Source organism: Leptidea sinapis, chromosome 1, assembly GCF_905404315.1.
Source record: "Leptidea sinapis chromosome 1, ilLepSina1.1, whole genome shotgun sequence".
NCBI lineage: Eukaryota > Metazoa > Arthropoda > Insecta > Lepidoptera > Pieridae > Leptidea > Leptidea sinapis.
The window spans coordinates 3,938,053-3,952,967 of record NC_066265.1 but is presented as its reverse complement, the minus strand read 5'-3'; the positions used below and the strand labels follow the sequence as shown (position 1 = coordinate 3,952,967).

At 37.6% G+C, this 14,915-nt stretch overlaps 1 protein-coding gene and 1 long non-coding RNA gene across 3 annotated transcripts in view; both read right to left on the bottom strand.

Moving 5' to 3' along the window:
* LOC126969119 (uncharacterized) overlaps positions 1-14,915 on the bottom strand; it is a 174,766-nt gene that overhangs the window by 36,557 nt on the left and 123,294 nt on the right. The window lies entirely within an intron of this gene.
* Positions 1-14,915, bottom strand: part of LOC126968354 (Fanconi anemia group M protein) — a 31,091-nt gene that overhangs the window by 4,441 nt on the left and 11,735 nt on the right. For both annotated transcript variants that reach the window (XM_050813351.1, XM_050813342.1), the window contains exons 9-15: positions 14,761-14,862; positions 13,920-14,103; positions 12,739-12,808; positions 10,449-10,640; positions 7,614-7,794; positions 3,894-4,076; positions 252-2,200 (exon numbers count right to left, since the gene is read on the bottom strand). In XM_050813351.1, coding sequence (XP_050669308.1) covers positions 252-2,200; positions 3,894-4,076; positions 7,614-7,794; positions 10,449-10,640; positions 12,739-12,808; positions 13,920-14,103; positions 14,761-14,862 — 2,861 coding nt within the window. The remainder of the gene's footprint in view (positions 1-251; positions 2,201-3,893; positions 4,077-7,613; positions 7,795-10,448; positions 10,641-12,738; positions 12,809-13,919; positions 14,104-14,760; positions 14,863-14,915) is intronic.

Below are 14,915 nucleotides of genomic sequence, written 5' to 3'. Positions count from 1 at the left end.
TTGGTCTCTGACTAGAACTTAAAGCAAGCGACTGTGGATTTAATAAAATCGAAACCGCTATAGTCACTCGCACGACTATTGAGCAGTGTCACTAAATTCAAAACTTAAAAATCCGACTCTCCAAGATGTAGATTGTTGTCGCAATGCATGGATGCCTTTATTGCGATCCTTTGAGATTGTTTTGGCATTAATTTATTACTAAACGAAATTAAAAAAAAACGGAGTCTTCCTAATATAAATAATGTACTTACTTTTCTCACTTTATGATTGGTTTTGCGTTTACTTCTCACTGCGCCGTTTGTGCATATCCCACTTCTGAAGTTGTGTTGACTTGTTACAAAGTCGTCATCGCTGTCATCAAAACTTTTGTTTATCAACAAACTATTGTTTTTATTGAAACTTTTATTTTTAGATTTAGTATTAGGTTTTGAGTCTCGACGGAACGCCTGTAAGACCTCCAAACGGCTTTTGCTCTCATCATCACTGTTATTCTTTTTGTATACACAATTTAACGGATTCTTATTTTCTTTCTGCGAGAAAAACATACAATTTGTATCTCTTTTGTTTTTTTCAAACGGTTCGTTAAACTTATTAGACGACAGCGCAGCCAAAACTTTTTCTTGCAATGTTAATGATTTCTTATTACTTTCTTCAAGTTTTTGCCTTTTAGGGAAGTAAGGCGAGGCCGCTATTTTGTCATCGTCTTCCAATTTTCTTTTGTAGTTTGGACTTAACGATTTAACATTATTCAACTCACTCAATTCGTTTATTTGTTCAGATATGTGAGCATTGTATGGTTGAGTATTATCATCACTGTCGCTGTCCAAAATAATAAGACTGTCGTGTTTCCTATATTGAGAATTATTATTATCTATGTGGCAACTACTGCTTCTAAATTTCTTCTCTGCTTGCGTTAAAATTACCGGTGAACCACATCTTTCTACAGCTTCAGCTTCATTATTTACAATCATATCATTCTTAATATTACTATCGTTATTACTCTTATTTATCATTTCAACAAGTTGTGTTATTGTGAACATACTTCTATTATTACTGATATTGGTTTTTGTTTCAATACATTTGTTTGATATATCTTCTGACTTATTTATTAGTTGCAATACTTCGGGTTCCATAGATAGCTTCCTTTTAACGCAACTAACTGGTGTAGAACATTGCATAGATTTCTTTTTAGTACTTAGAACAAATTTACGAGGCTGACTAGAAAGTATTGGAGATGTAGGTACTTCGGTGTCAAGTCTTATATTTCCCGATAATATTGACGGACTTTTTATTATTGGAGGATTTTTATTTACAACATTTGCTTGACTCTGTTCATTTAATAGCTGTGAACGCTTTCTATCGGCAGTTAAATCTTTATTATCTATTTTAGGTATATCGGGTACATTATTAACCTTAACGTTAATATTATCAACAGAATCAGCGAATATATCATCTATACTATTAAGACCAAAGAAACCTAATGTTTCCTTTGGATCTTCAGACTTTTTCACTACTGTTTCTTTTTCTAGATTTTGTTCAGGGCTACTATTAGCAAATATGTCTTCGATATCACCAATATCAAAATTATTTTCAACAGTATTGCTTTCAATTTTCGTTATACTTTCTGTAATTGCTTTGGAAGATTCGTCGGACTCTTCAAAATCAAATTCAAGATCAAAATTACTACTTTGATTTAATTTACATTGAAAAACAGGACTTTTGATCTCTACGTCATTAATAAATGAATTATATTCCGGTGATTTCACTTTGCCTACATTTAAAATTGATTCGATACTAATGTCGTCGATTAGATTTAAATCTGGTAGTTTTAATGTTTTCCCATTAACAACAGATGTTTTGTGTTCATGTTTCTTTTGTATATTTTTTAATAATTGACAATCACAAATGGTAGCACATATTAAACATTGTCTAGTAAAATTCGTGCTTTCAAAATTAAGATCAACAAGTAAATTTATAATGTTTGTAGGTATTTTTCCATCATTTTGAATACCTAAATCATTTAATAATTTTGTATAATTCTTGGTAGATTTAGTAGCAGTACTAAACAGGGCTCTGATGTCTCCGTCTTTTTTACCAGGTGATTTAATCAAAGGTAGCCTTTGTCTTTTTCTAGTTTGCTTCGATTTAATTGGGGACTGTTTTTGCACATCTTGAGCGGCTAAGTCTTGAGTATTGAATGCTAAAAATATAAAATCATTTGACATTTTTGTGTAATCAGAATAAAACCTTATAATTTACATATCGTGGCATTACACAAATTAAGGAAATAATTAGCTGCTTTACTTTTTGTTGCGTGGATGAACATAACGTGGCTTGCGGTACAAAGGCAAATAACGGGGCATTATCTACGGGGGTTCGGGTTAAAATTTCATTCTCAGTTTCCTATATGATACGTAGTATTGATGATGTTCGAATTTTCGAACTTTCTCGGACCAAAAAATTTATAAAAATGAAAAATATTGAAAATGCGATTGCGAACTGTCGAATATACTTCCAACATATTGTTATACAAAATATAATCTGCGTGTCTTTAAAGTGAAAGTATAAAGATGTCTACCGACTGCCAGTCTACCTTTACTTTTTCAACCTCGTTATGGCTTTGTATCAAGTGAATTTATGTTATAGAAAAGGAGGCGTAACTTGTGGCGAGTCGTGCGAAGGTGGAATTCAGCGGCAGAACATTGAGAGCAAACGCGCCAATAAGTCTCATACCCTCCCAACTTTCTGGTCGCCAGTCCAACGGACAATTGGCCACAACTTTCTCACTTCTCGACAATAATCACAGTCGATAGTACATCCACCACTATTGCGCCCAGAAATTTGTTCTTCGTATATAATAAATTGATTTGTCACTAGCATATTTATTAAAAATATAAAATCGAATGCTGTGAGTGTTTTTAAGGAATTAAGTATGTAATTGAACAAAATAGATATAGAGTCAAATAAATTCTCCTGGTACTAATTGGTACAGCGCTTTTAGAAAGCATCGTGAATTTATTATTATTATTGGATATATACAAATCTTCATTTTTAAAATGAAGTGGTCACATTTTAGATGTCTTGTTGCACATCATTAGTAATCATTTCCATGTCCCTAACTGAACAGCTTTTATCCAAAATCTTTATCCGACCCCGAAAAATAACGTGAAATAAGAAAGGCTAGCACGTACACATTCTTTAGTAGAAAGAGTCGAAAAAAAGGGAACATTACCGATAAACAAAAAATAGAGTTGAATACCATCCCACAAAAAGGCAAAATTAAAACCAAATCTGTTAGTAACTAAATAAATATTTTAGTTCTATATGTTAGTAAAATGTGCTACTACCTACAGTATGCATAATACCATCTCAAATAAAATATATTTTATGTACTTTTACATAACTGGTCTTTCCCTTTTTTTTATGAAAATAAGGGACGAGACGAGCAGGACGCTCAGCTGATGGTAATTGATACGCCCCACCCAGTACAATGCAGTGCCGCTCAGGCTTCTTGAAAAACTCAAAAATTCTGAGCGGCACCACAATTGCGCTCGTCACTTTGAGACATAAGATATTAAGTCTCATTTGCCCAGTAATTTCACTAGCTACGGCGCCCTTCAGACCGAGACACAGTAATGTTTACACATTACTGTTTCACGGCAGAAATATGCACCGTTGTGGTACCCATAATCTAGCCGGCTTCCTGTACAAAAGAGCCTCAGCCTTAACTGGTGGTCTACTTACACGTGAAGCTGACGACATGAAGTATCAAGTCGTCGGCATATTAAATATTTTTAGTAGCTAGTTGAATATATTTTTAAATAAACGAGATTTACTCAGTATTGCCGCATTCCTATTAATATTCGAGGACATAAAGTGGTAAGTCAACTCACTTGGATTCTGTGTTGAGGCCGGCGCGTTGAATCTCTTAGCGTCGCTATACTGTAGAAGTGACGTCATAATATCAGTGTCCACGGAATGCCCCACGTTAATTGTCTTCTGCGATGTCCGCTGCCATTCAAGCCACGTCGACATTCCAAAACCACACTCTTCTTTACTGACATTTTCGACTTGAGCTACAATGAAAACGAAGACAGTAAGCGGGAAATGAAAAACTTGAGAAAGAAGGCTTGATATTTCAAAAAAATTAACGCCATATTTCCTTTTTTAATTTGTTACTATAGTTATTAAAAAAAAATACAGCTAGTATTATTACTACTAAATAAATGTTGCTGGTTATAAGAATTGATTATTTAAATTGAACCGAAACACAGAATGTATTATAAAAGTGAGCAAGCCGGTCGCGGGAGACCTCGTAGGACATTCGTCGACCACGTCGGGGATGTAATGAAGAAAGCTCCGAAGCACCCGGAACCGGCGAGCATGTATGAGAGGAGTAATGATCGTCGAGGAAGCGCGTGAGGCATGTAAAGTTAGAAGCAAGTGACATTTTGTTGTCTCTGCCTACCCCGACGTGATCAAGCCGTGAGTGTGTGTGTGTATAAATGAAATGGCTCATATTTACATTTTTTTTATATTTTATACCCAAAATATAGCAAGTACAGTCAAAAACAATTACTATAAAAAACTTTTACATCAAAATACTTCTAAACACAAATACATAAGTTTTTAAAATTTTCAGAAAACTTTTTACATGTTGGTTTTGGGGAGCGCGCGGCAGCTGTCACTCTGCATACTTAAATATGTCGTGTAACGGTCCTAAATCTGACGCTCTCGTGTGACGCTAAAATCTAACGCTGACCTCGAGTAGAAAGCCGTCGCCGCGAGCGGCCCAAACGTTCGTATAAACGCTTCGCTTCAAAATGTTCTCGATCTGAGAGCCCGATAAAGTCATTGTGAGCGTTAGCTTGTGAGTTAATATTCAAATTATTAAGGAGCTAATACCAAGCGTGGTTGACAGTTTACGACTTGTCAATCAAAATCGGTTAGAAAATGATTGGCCTACCTTTTCTACTTGCTGTACTCATGACCTCAATTGAAAAATAAGGCCATTTCTATTTTTTCGTTTTAATCATCTTCACACTTTTAATTTAAGGCGTATTCTTATTATTTAATACTACACGAAAGATTTTTTTTTAAATTTTAAGAAAATAATTAAAACGCCGTGCCCATTGTAATGCAGTGCCGCTCAGGAGTCTTGAAAAACACAAAAATTCTAAGCGGCAATACAAAAGCGCTCGTCACCTCGAGCCGAAACACAGTAATGCTTACACATTACTACTTCACGGCAGAAATACGCGTTGTAGTGGTACCCAAAATCTAGACGGCATCCTGTGCAAAGGAGCCTCCCACTGGTAAACAAGTGAGCTAAGTTTCTCATTATAAACAAGGCTGTACAGAAGATGAGTAATTGATAGATTTAACCCTGCCAGAAATACTAAATTCATGTATTCTTGTCTATTGTCCATAAGTATTCTATTCACGTCGCTTCATTGTGTCTCCTCTACAGCATTTATCACAGGAAATGTTCTGAAGAGCTATTTCACCTTATTCCTGCCGCCGAATTCCAACTTCGCACGACTCACCATAAACTAGGATATCATCCCCACCATCTGGATGTGTGGCGGTCCTCCACAGTGCTATTTTGAAGGCCGGTAACGCTCCTGTGATTCCTCTGGTGTTGCAAGAGAATGTGGGCGGTGGTGATCACTTAACACCCGTGCGCACAGGTACGTACGCTCGTTTGTCCTCGGTTTCCGTAAAAAAAAACGCCGAACAAAATGCAAGCAAAAGCCTGCAAAATCTAGAGAAGAGTACTTAGCTGCTTACGATAATTTAAACAATAAAAGTATAATTGTTATAATAATTAAACAATTTATGCAATTCATGTTTATTTTTTCTCGCAAGTGGGTTTAAAAAGTGCGTATGAAACTCGTGAGCAACTTGCTCACTAGAAACTCGTCTACGGCTCCGGCTGCAACCCACAGCCTCGTGTATAATGAGCAACTTAGCTCACTAGACACTCGTCTACGGCTCGGGCTGCAACTCAAAGCCTCATGTATAATGAGCAACTTAGCTCACTAAACACTTGTCTACGACTGGGGCTGCAACCCAAAGCCTCGTGTATGAGCAACTTTGCTCACTAGACACTTGTCTACGGCTCGGGCTGCAACCCACAGCCTCGTGTATAATGAGCAAGTTAGCTCACTAGACACTCGTCTACGGCTCGCGCTGCAACCCACAGCCTTGTGTATAATGAGCAAGTTAGCTCACTAGACACTCGTCTACGGCTCGCGCTGCAACCCACAGCCTCGTGTATAATGAGCAACTTAGCTCACTAGACACTCGTCTACGGCTCGGGCTGCAACCCACAGCCTCGTGTATGAGCAACTTAGCTCACTAGACACTTGTCTACGGCTGGGGCTGCAACCCACAGCCTCGTGTATAATGAGCAACTTAGCTCACTAGACACTCGTCTACGGCTCGGGCTGCAACCCACAGCCTCGTGTATGAGCAACTTAGCTCACTAGACACTTGTCTACGGCTGGGGCTGCAACCCACAGCCTCGTGTATAATGAGCAACTTAGCTCACTAGACACTTGTCTACGGCTGGGGCTGTAACCCACAGCCTCGTGTATAATGAGCAACTTAGCTCACTAGACACTTGTCTACGGCTCGGGCTGCAACCCACAGCCTCGTGTATAATGAGCAACTTAGCTCACTAGACGCTCGTCTACGGCTCGGGCTGCAACCCACAGCCTCGTGTATAATGAGCAACTTAGCTCACTAAACACTTGTCTACGACTGGGGCTGCAACCCACAGCCTCGTGTATGAGCAACTTTGCTCACTAGACACTTGTCTACGGCTCGGGCTGCAACCCACAGCCTCGTGTATAATGAGCAAGTTAGCTCACTAGACACTCGTCTACGGCTCGCGCTGCATCCTACAGCCTCGTGTATAATGAGCAACTTAGCTCACTAGACACTCGTCTACGGCTCGGGCTGCAACCCACAGCCTCGTGTATGAGCAACTTAGCTCACTAGACACTTGTCTACGGCTGGGGCTGCAACCCACAGCCTCGTGTATTATGAGCAACTTAGCTCACTAGACACTTGTCTACGGCTGGGGCTGTAACCCACAGCCTCGTGTATAATGAGCAACTTAGCTCACTAGACACTTGTCTACGGCTCGGGCTGCAACCCACAGCCTCGTGTATAATGAGCAACTTAGCTCACTAGACGCTCGTCTACGGCTCGGGCTGCAACTCAAAGTCTCATGTATAATGAGCAACTTAGCTCACTAAACACTTGTCTACGGCTGGGGCTGCAACTCACAGCCTCGTATACAATGAGCAACTTAGCTCACTAGACACTTGTCTACGGCTCGGGCTGCAACCCACAGCTTCGTGTATAATGAGCAACTTAGCTCACTAGACACTTGTCTACGGCTCGGGCTGCAACCCACAGCCTCGTGTATAATGAGCAACTTAGCTCACTAGACACTCGTCTACGGCTCGCGCTGCAACCCACAGCCTCTTGTATAATGAGCAACTTAACTCACTAGACACTCGTCTACGGCTCGGGCTGCAACCCACAACCTCGTGTATAATCAGCAACTTATCTCACTTGTATCATAATATACTATTAATTACCTTTATTCATCTTCCAGTATTCAATTGGATCGCTACGTCTGTTTGTATCTCTGAAACCGTTCGGGTATATGTCATTGAATTCTGTTTCCGATATGAAGTCTCCAATCTCAAAATCTTTTAAAGATATACTTGAACTGCTTGACGACTTTCGGCCCAGCATACTTCGGAGATCTTTCTGACCCTGACAAACAAACGGAAACTTTGGATATAGTTGACTAATGGATATAGTTGCAGTAGAACTTATTGTATGTCTTGTATTTCTGGTGAGAAACAGCAGTTCGCTTCTACTGTATTGTTTACTAGGGTGGCACCCACACCAGTAGTTGTTATTACAATTACAATTATTGTCAATGATGTGATATGATCGGGGTTTTATCGCATTACACTACGCCTTAGGTCGTATAAAATTTACACATTTAAATCTCGCACCAAAACGTCAATATCAATATAATATAAACATCTAACTACTAAGTTGTTCCTAGCATTTACATAAAAAAAACTAAAAAAATACACAGATATATGTATACATATGGGTAAGACACTTGCGAGGAAAGCGACATCTGTTGACATGAATTCGTTAAACAAAATCTCCTCTTTGTAAATAGGTACGTAATATATGATTCATCTCCACCTGTTTTATAACTTTGTTCATCAACCTGCATAAAAGGCGAGGTAGTTGCTAGTTGACTACAAGAGAGTTAGTCAAACATTTTAATTTGTACAGTAAAATAAGCGACAAACATAATTTGAACACTAGAACTAACTACAAGCTTATAGTGCCCCCTACCAGGCTCTGTAAAATAAACAATTCTTTTGCATGCGATGGTATTAAATTTTACAATAAATTACCAAAAAGTGTATCTGAATTATCAATAAATAAATTTAAATCTAAATTTAAATTAAAGATTACGCAAAGGATATTACAATATGGAATTGAATAGTATTATAGTTGTTTTTGTATGGATTTTATGGTTCAACCTTGTATTGTTTCACTGGTTTGCATTATTTTAAAAATATTTATGTTTAATGTTTTGTGTAATTAATATGTGTGTATCTGAATTGTATTTTTTGTGATTGACGTTGGCGAGCAATCTTTTGATTTTATGTCAGTAAAATATTTTGACTTAGACTTTGACTATCGTGTTACGTCGGAATTAGTGGAAGCTGTGACCGTGATTGTGACTGATCGTGGGGTGCGCTAATACTGAGGGCCTAGCACTGTACTTTCACACTTTTTATTTCAACAACTACATAGGTTGTGGAAGGAGATTGGTGTTATATTAAGTTACAATGAATTATTCGTTGAATTCATGTGGTCAAGTGACTTGTAGTCAATGTCAAATAAAACTTTATTCAATTAGGATTAAACTAATCGCTTTTGAAACGTAACTATGAATGTGTCCCTTACATTACTGAATCTACCATATGTTCGGAAAAAGTAGAGCTCGTAAGAAGTACATAATAAAAATACTCAACGGCCACTCTTTTCAATCAATTAGAATATTTTTACAATGGTTCTAAAATACATAACAAATTAGTTTGTAATCTGCTGCTATGCAAAGGAGTGTTTTAGGGCTTAAAATCAGAAAGGTAAAGTCAGTAATAAAGACATCGGGCGTAAAACAAAACTTACAGACATCTTATTGTGTATCGACCAATTAAAATAGAGATGGAATGGACATTTGCTCCGTTGTCAGCAAGAAAAATGGAGCAAACAGGTGACTATCTGATATCCAATAGATGGGCATAGAAGCCGAGGTCGAAAAGTGAGAAGATGGGAAGACGATCTGAAAATGACCTTGAGCTAAGAGTGGCCGCATATAGAAAGCAGTGCAAATTGTTGGAGGAGGGGGATTACGCAAGGCACACGGAGCTAAAAGCTATATTATAAATATAGTAACGTAAGTATTAATAAGTTTAACATGTATGAAAGTTCGGAATAAAAGGCTTTATTAGTAATACAATAATTATTATTTATAAGCTGCTGTAAGTAATTTTGCTGCATCCAATATATGAATCGTCACTATAAATATTTCTTTTAAATTACTGAATCTACCATATGTTCGGAAAAAGTAGAAATCGTGAGAAGAACATAACAAGAAACTCAGTGGCAACTCTTTTCAATCAAATAGAGTATTTTACAATGGCTGTAATATACACAACAAATTAGTCTGTAAGGTGCTGCATCCAATACATGAATCGTGTTTAAATAATATTAAATATTTCATAAAAAGTAATATATATAAACTGTATAAATATAAATTATCGTACATTGGATGCATCAACCTTTAGAGCTTGAATTCATTGTTTCTTTAAGGATGATGGTCGTGATTGCTATCATAATTAGTAATCGCATCCAACAATGACATATAACAGGTCGAAATGGCACCACAAGCAGCACCCGTTCAAGAGTTGACGCATGGACCAGCCATCGTACCCTTCGCACATATTTGAGGGATGGTGACAACCCGGACGCCGCCGCAAGCAATGCCATTTCAGTGAGCATGACGATGTACTATGTATTACATTGTCGCCTCTTCTTACTTTGACAAATATTTTAACATCTACACAAATAAAATTTTATGAACAATGCGGGACTCGAACCCACGACCTCTCGCGTTCTGTATGAAAGCTCTTCCAAATGAGCTAACCGTTCGAGTGACGTATCGTCATAAAATCTTGCATGTTTTGTTCAACTCTCAGGTTGTGGCTTCTACAAAACTTGTGAATTTTTTTGTGTATTGATGCCAGAAGTGAGGGGTATCACTTTAACTTAGCTTATTTAACATAGCAAATTTTAACATCTAACCTAACACAACAAAATGAAAGTAGTACCTTTTTAGCTTTTTCTTGTTTCTTTTCGTTGCCATCGACTGTCTTAACAGTGATATGCATCTTACGACACTGCGGCATGAACTCCCGTGGAATCATCCGTGGATTGCCTTTGTAGAGATTGTTATTCACTTCTTGTGAATGTAATATCTTCTTGTTCAAGCCGTCACGTTGTCGCATGCAATCCATCAAAGTCTGTGACAATATAAAATAAATTTTTCGTTTCTCAGACTCGGAAAGTATTTTTGTTTTAATCTGATTATTGGGTAGAAAATCCCTCCACAGAGACGGATAACTCATACAAATTACTTCCCACCTAAGGGCCGGAATGAACTTTAAAAATAGAACTGCTGTCAGCTGTGAAGAGTTTTATGTAAAAGAAAAACTAATAAAAAAAATGCTGCAGCCATGTGACTTTCTAAACAGCCAGTGTGAACTTAGCGCAAATTCTTTGAGCGGAATAAGTCGCAACAATTACGCGGAGAGTTCCATATTTAAAATTTAAAAAGTCGACATAAATTGTCCTAATTTGACAATTAATTTTAAATAGGTACTACTAATATCATTACATTTTATCTATGAATAGTTTAGATAAACAAATAGATTTATTTCCCTCATATTCGAAATGAAAAGTAGAGTGTTTAACACGGGTAAATAATCAATTACTACTCGGACTATAGCCGCCCTTGCTGCGCTTGGGCGTCTAAATACCTCGGGAATTGATTCTTTCGACCCTCGGTTAACAATCTACTATTACTCCCATAATATATGTCGGAGAATTAGAATATTAAAGTAATATGGCCTGTATGATTATATTCTTCTCTGTGGGCTTCTATTGGGCTGAACTGATGGCGAACTTCATCTGTTAAAGAGTGTTTGAAGTTGTCATTGTGTACGTGTGTCTGTGACATGATTGAAGTTAGTTATTATTGTCCATCAGTAGAGCGTTCATCTAGAAGTCGCATTCGTCTTCAAGCCAAAGAGTATAATAATATATAGGGAAAAGAGAGCCCTCTCTACGCATTATGAGCTGTCTATTTGAAAACTAACGCCATCTGGAGATTGGCCCCGAAACTATATATAAGCTCGAAACTAATAAATTAATTTTTAATGTTGTGACGCAATTAAATAACTAACTCTACTTTTTAATGTAGGTATTGCAATTTTTTACCTTGTTGAAATCGCGCGTAGAGTTAGTTATTTAATTTTGCCACAACATGAACATAAAGGATAGATTTAGTAAATATGCTAAATGGAACACGAGGGCTACATACATGCGCAAACGCTAGAAGTAGCCGCCATTTTATGACCAGTGGGCAGTGTCATAAATAAAGAAAAGTTGAAAGGTTTCAAAGAGAGTGACAGCTGACAAAGCTTTCATTTTCGGGCCAACTAACAGATGGCACTACAGTCTTCTGAAAACGTCACTTTATGGCGTCTCTCCCACCCCTGCTTCAAGCTAGCGCCCGCACCGGTTGTGCGCAATAAAGTTGAGACGTACTAGGCAAAATGCAATACTAGGTATGACGGTGACTGTGACTCAAAAGTAACAGCGACAAATACCTGTTACAAAATACTAGCTGTTATTTTAATACTATCCGTGATAATATACTAGCTACTGTAGTGAGGCGTATATTTTTCGTTGTTTCGTGTTACTTGTTAGCGCCATCTATACGTATTACATAGTACTTTATCTTGTGGTAACTTCGAATTTCAAAAGTTCTGTTTAGGTAAAGCTGTACAGACCTATTAATTATTTTTACAGCTTTCATGTAATAAAAATAATCATTATACTTTCGTATTCATTATGTTTCAATACTACCTATGCTTAAGCAGTGATCCTTAACTAGTACACAATTAAAATGTGCCCTTATCATACGAATAATTCAACAATAAAGTAGAAATAAACATCATAAAAATATATAATTCAGTAGGTACTATCAAATTACAAATACAGGTTTTTTCTTTCGAAGAGGTGAGCCGTATTTTCCTGCTCGTAGGCACAATATAACTGTGAATAAATACGATTACGAAAAATGATATCAGAGACAGGGTCTTCCATTTGAAATTTACTTCAATATTTTAATTAGGTACCTACAAAAAAGTCTAAAAAAGTATTTCACAAAATATAACACAATGGAACTTTAGGTCCATCCCTGTTCTAACGCACGGGAGTTATGGTTTTAATTTAAGTGGCAATAGGACCATTGAATTTGATTTAGTCTACAATAGGTTATATTTAAAAGTAGCTACATATAAAAGCATGTATACAAATAATAAAAAATCTACTGACCTGATGCTCTCGACCTTCGGTGACCAGGATGAACACCTGACCGTCTCGTTCCCGCCCGGTTCGACCGCATCTAGAAACAACAATTTTGACCTTACAATTGATGACATAGAAAAATGCGTTATTCTAGTGTTGTGAGCTTTCTTGAGTGTAAATTTCGCTAAGATTCGTCTCCAATTCGACACGTGTTTTGCCTCTACACGAGGCATCCTCAGGAGATGTTGACTTGCCAAATCTTATACCTTTTATAGTTTATACCCTCTATACATATAGAGGGTAAATATACCTCTATACAGAGGGTATAAAAGAGCGGTCGCCGGCTCATTCAATTCAGTCTTGTGCCAGAATTATGGATTTACCGCTTATAAAATAACGCTTATTATATAAATTAAATTCGTTATATCTTAGATCCAATTAAGATATACAACGTGGCGCTATGATTGCGACATTAAATGAACACCTTTAATTAATACCTTTATGGAATTTGAAATGAAACAACTAACTTTATTATTCATACAACTTGACCGTGCAATACGCACACATATATGAAGTGCAGCATGCCCGCATGCACACACGTACAAAAGTACCTTAATACTAAACAATAATTCTTAATTTAAAGCAAATATTTGAAAAATTGAACATGAAAAACAAACAGATTCTATTTATTCTATATATTCCGAAGCCTTTGAAAATGATGAAATGAAATTGTTTTACCAAAAACTATGATATAATCTTCATCGTATTCCTCTACAGCATTTTCCGGGAACTTTATTCCATGTACAACCAAACTGAAAGGAGGTTGTTTGTATACAAAGCGTGCAAGCCCACCTAAAAGACCGACACGACACAAACGACAGGAAAATATGAAAAAAAAATGGACGAGGCCTATATGTCACAAGACACGCTGTTAAATTACTATATAGAAAAACTAGCTGACCCGGCAAACGTTGTTTTGCCATATAAAGTATAATTCACGCGATAGTTTTATAAATAATAGCCTATGTGTTATTCTCGTGTGTAAGCTATATTATTGTAAAGTATCATCAAAATCCATTCAGTAGTTTTTGCGTTAAAGAAGTTCAAACATACATCCAGACATAAAAACTTTCACATTTATAATATTAATAGGATGTATAAAATTTATAATAACATTAATTTTGCTTTAAAGGCGTAATAATAAAAACCTTTGCACCAGCCGGACGGGTGAGCTGGTAGAGATATCAAAGCACACGATGAGCTCAACGGAGCCGATGTCTAGCCCCTCCTCAGCCACGCACGTACACACGAGCGCATTGCACGCCCCCGCGCGGAAGTTGCGCATCACGCGAAGCTGTTGCTTCTGTGACACGACCGCCTTACCTTCCTTGCCTGTAAAGTTGCAAACATCTATTTATTCTCATCATTATCATCAGCCAGAAATCGTCCACTCCTGGACAAAGGCCTTCCTGAACGATCTTCACGACGATCGGTAATGCGCTACCCTCATCCAAAGTATTCCGGAGATAGAACTTGTGTGCGGCCTACCAACATTCCGTCTTCCGGTACGTGGTCGCCATTCGATGACTTTATAACCCCACCGGCCATCTGTCCGTCGAACTTTGTGCCCTTCCCAATGCCACTTCAGATTCGCAATCATTTGAGGTATGTCGGTGGTTTTACTCTACGGATCTCCTCATTTCTGATGGTATTCGCAGGGAAACTCCGAGCATAGCCCTCTCAGCGATCATGAGCTTTCTCATGACTTGTCTACTTATTCTACTTTCTAATAAATTTCACGTTTAACCGGTGCTTTTGAAGGTATTTTCTGTCTCAAAAAGCTTATCATCTTTGGGAATGCTGCCATTAAATCATGATCGATCATCAGACCAACGCCGTAAAGAGGAGTTGGATAGTCCTCACCCAATGCAGTGGTGAAAGCTATATTGAATCGCAATAATTATCTTTAAAGTTTTACTTTTAAGTTACGCATAACTTTCAATGGGACCCACAAAATGTCTTGGCATCATAAAGGATCCAATTACTTACCGGAGGCACCCTGGCCCACGAACATCTGTGGCACAATGAGCGGCCGGCACTGCAGCAGCAAGCAATGCACCAAGTTTACACTCTCCCGGTACTCGCAGAATACTGGAATATTAACAAACATTAACTGCCACTGAGAATAGAAAAGTACAAACTTA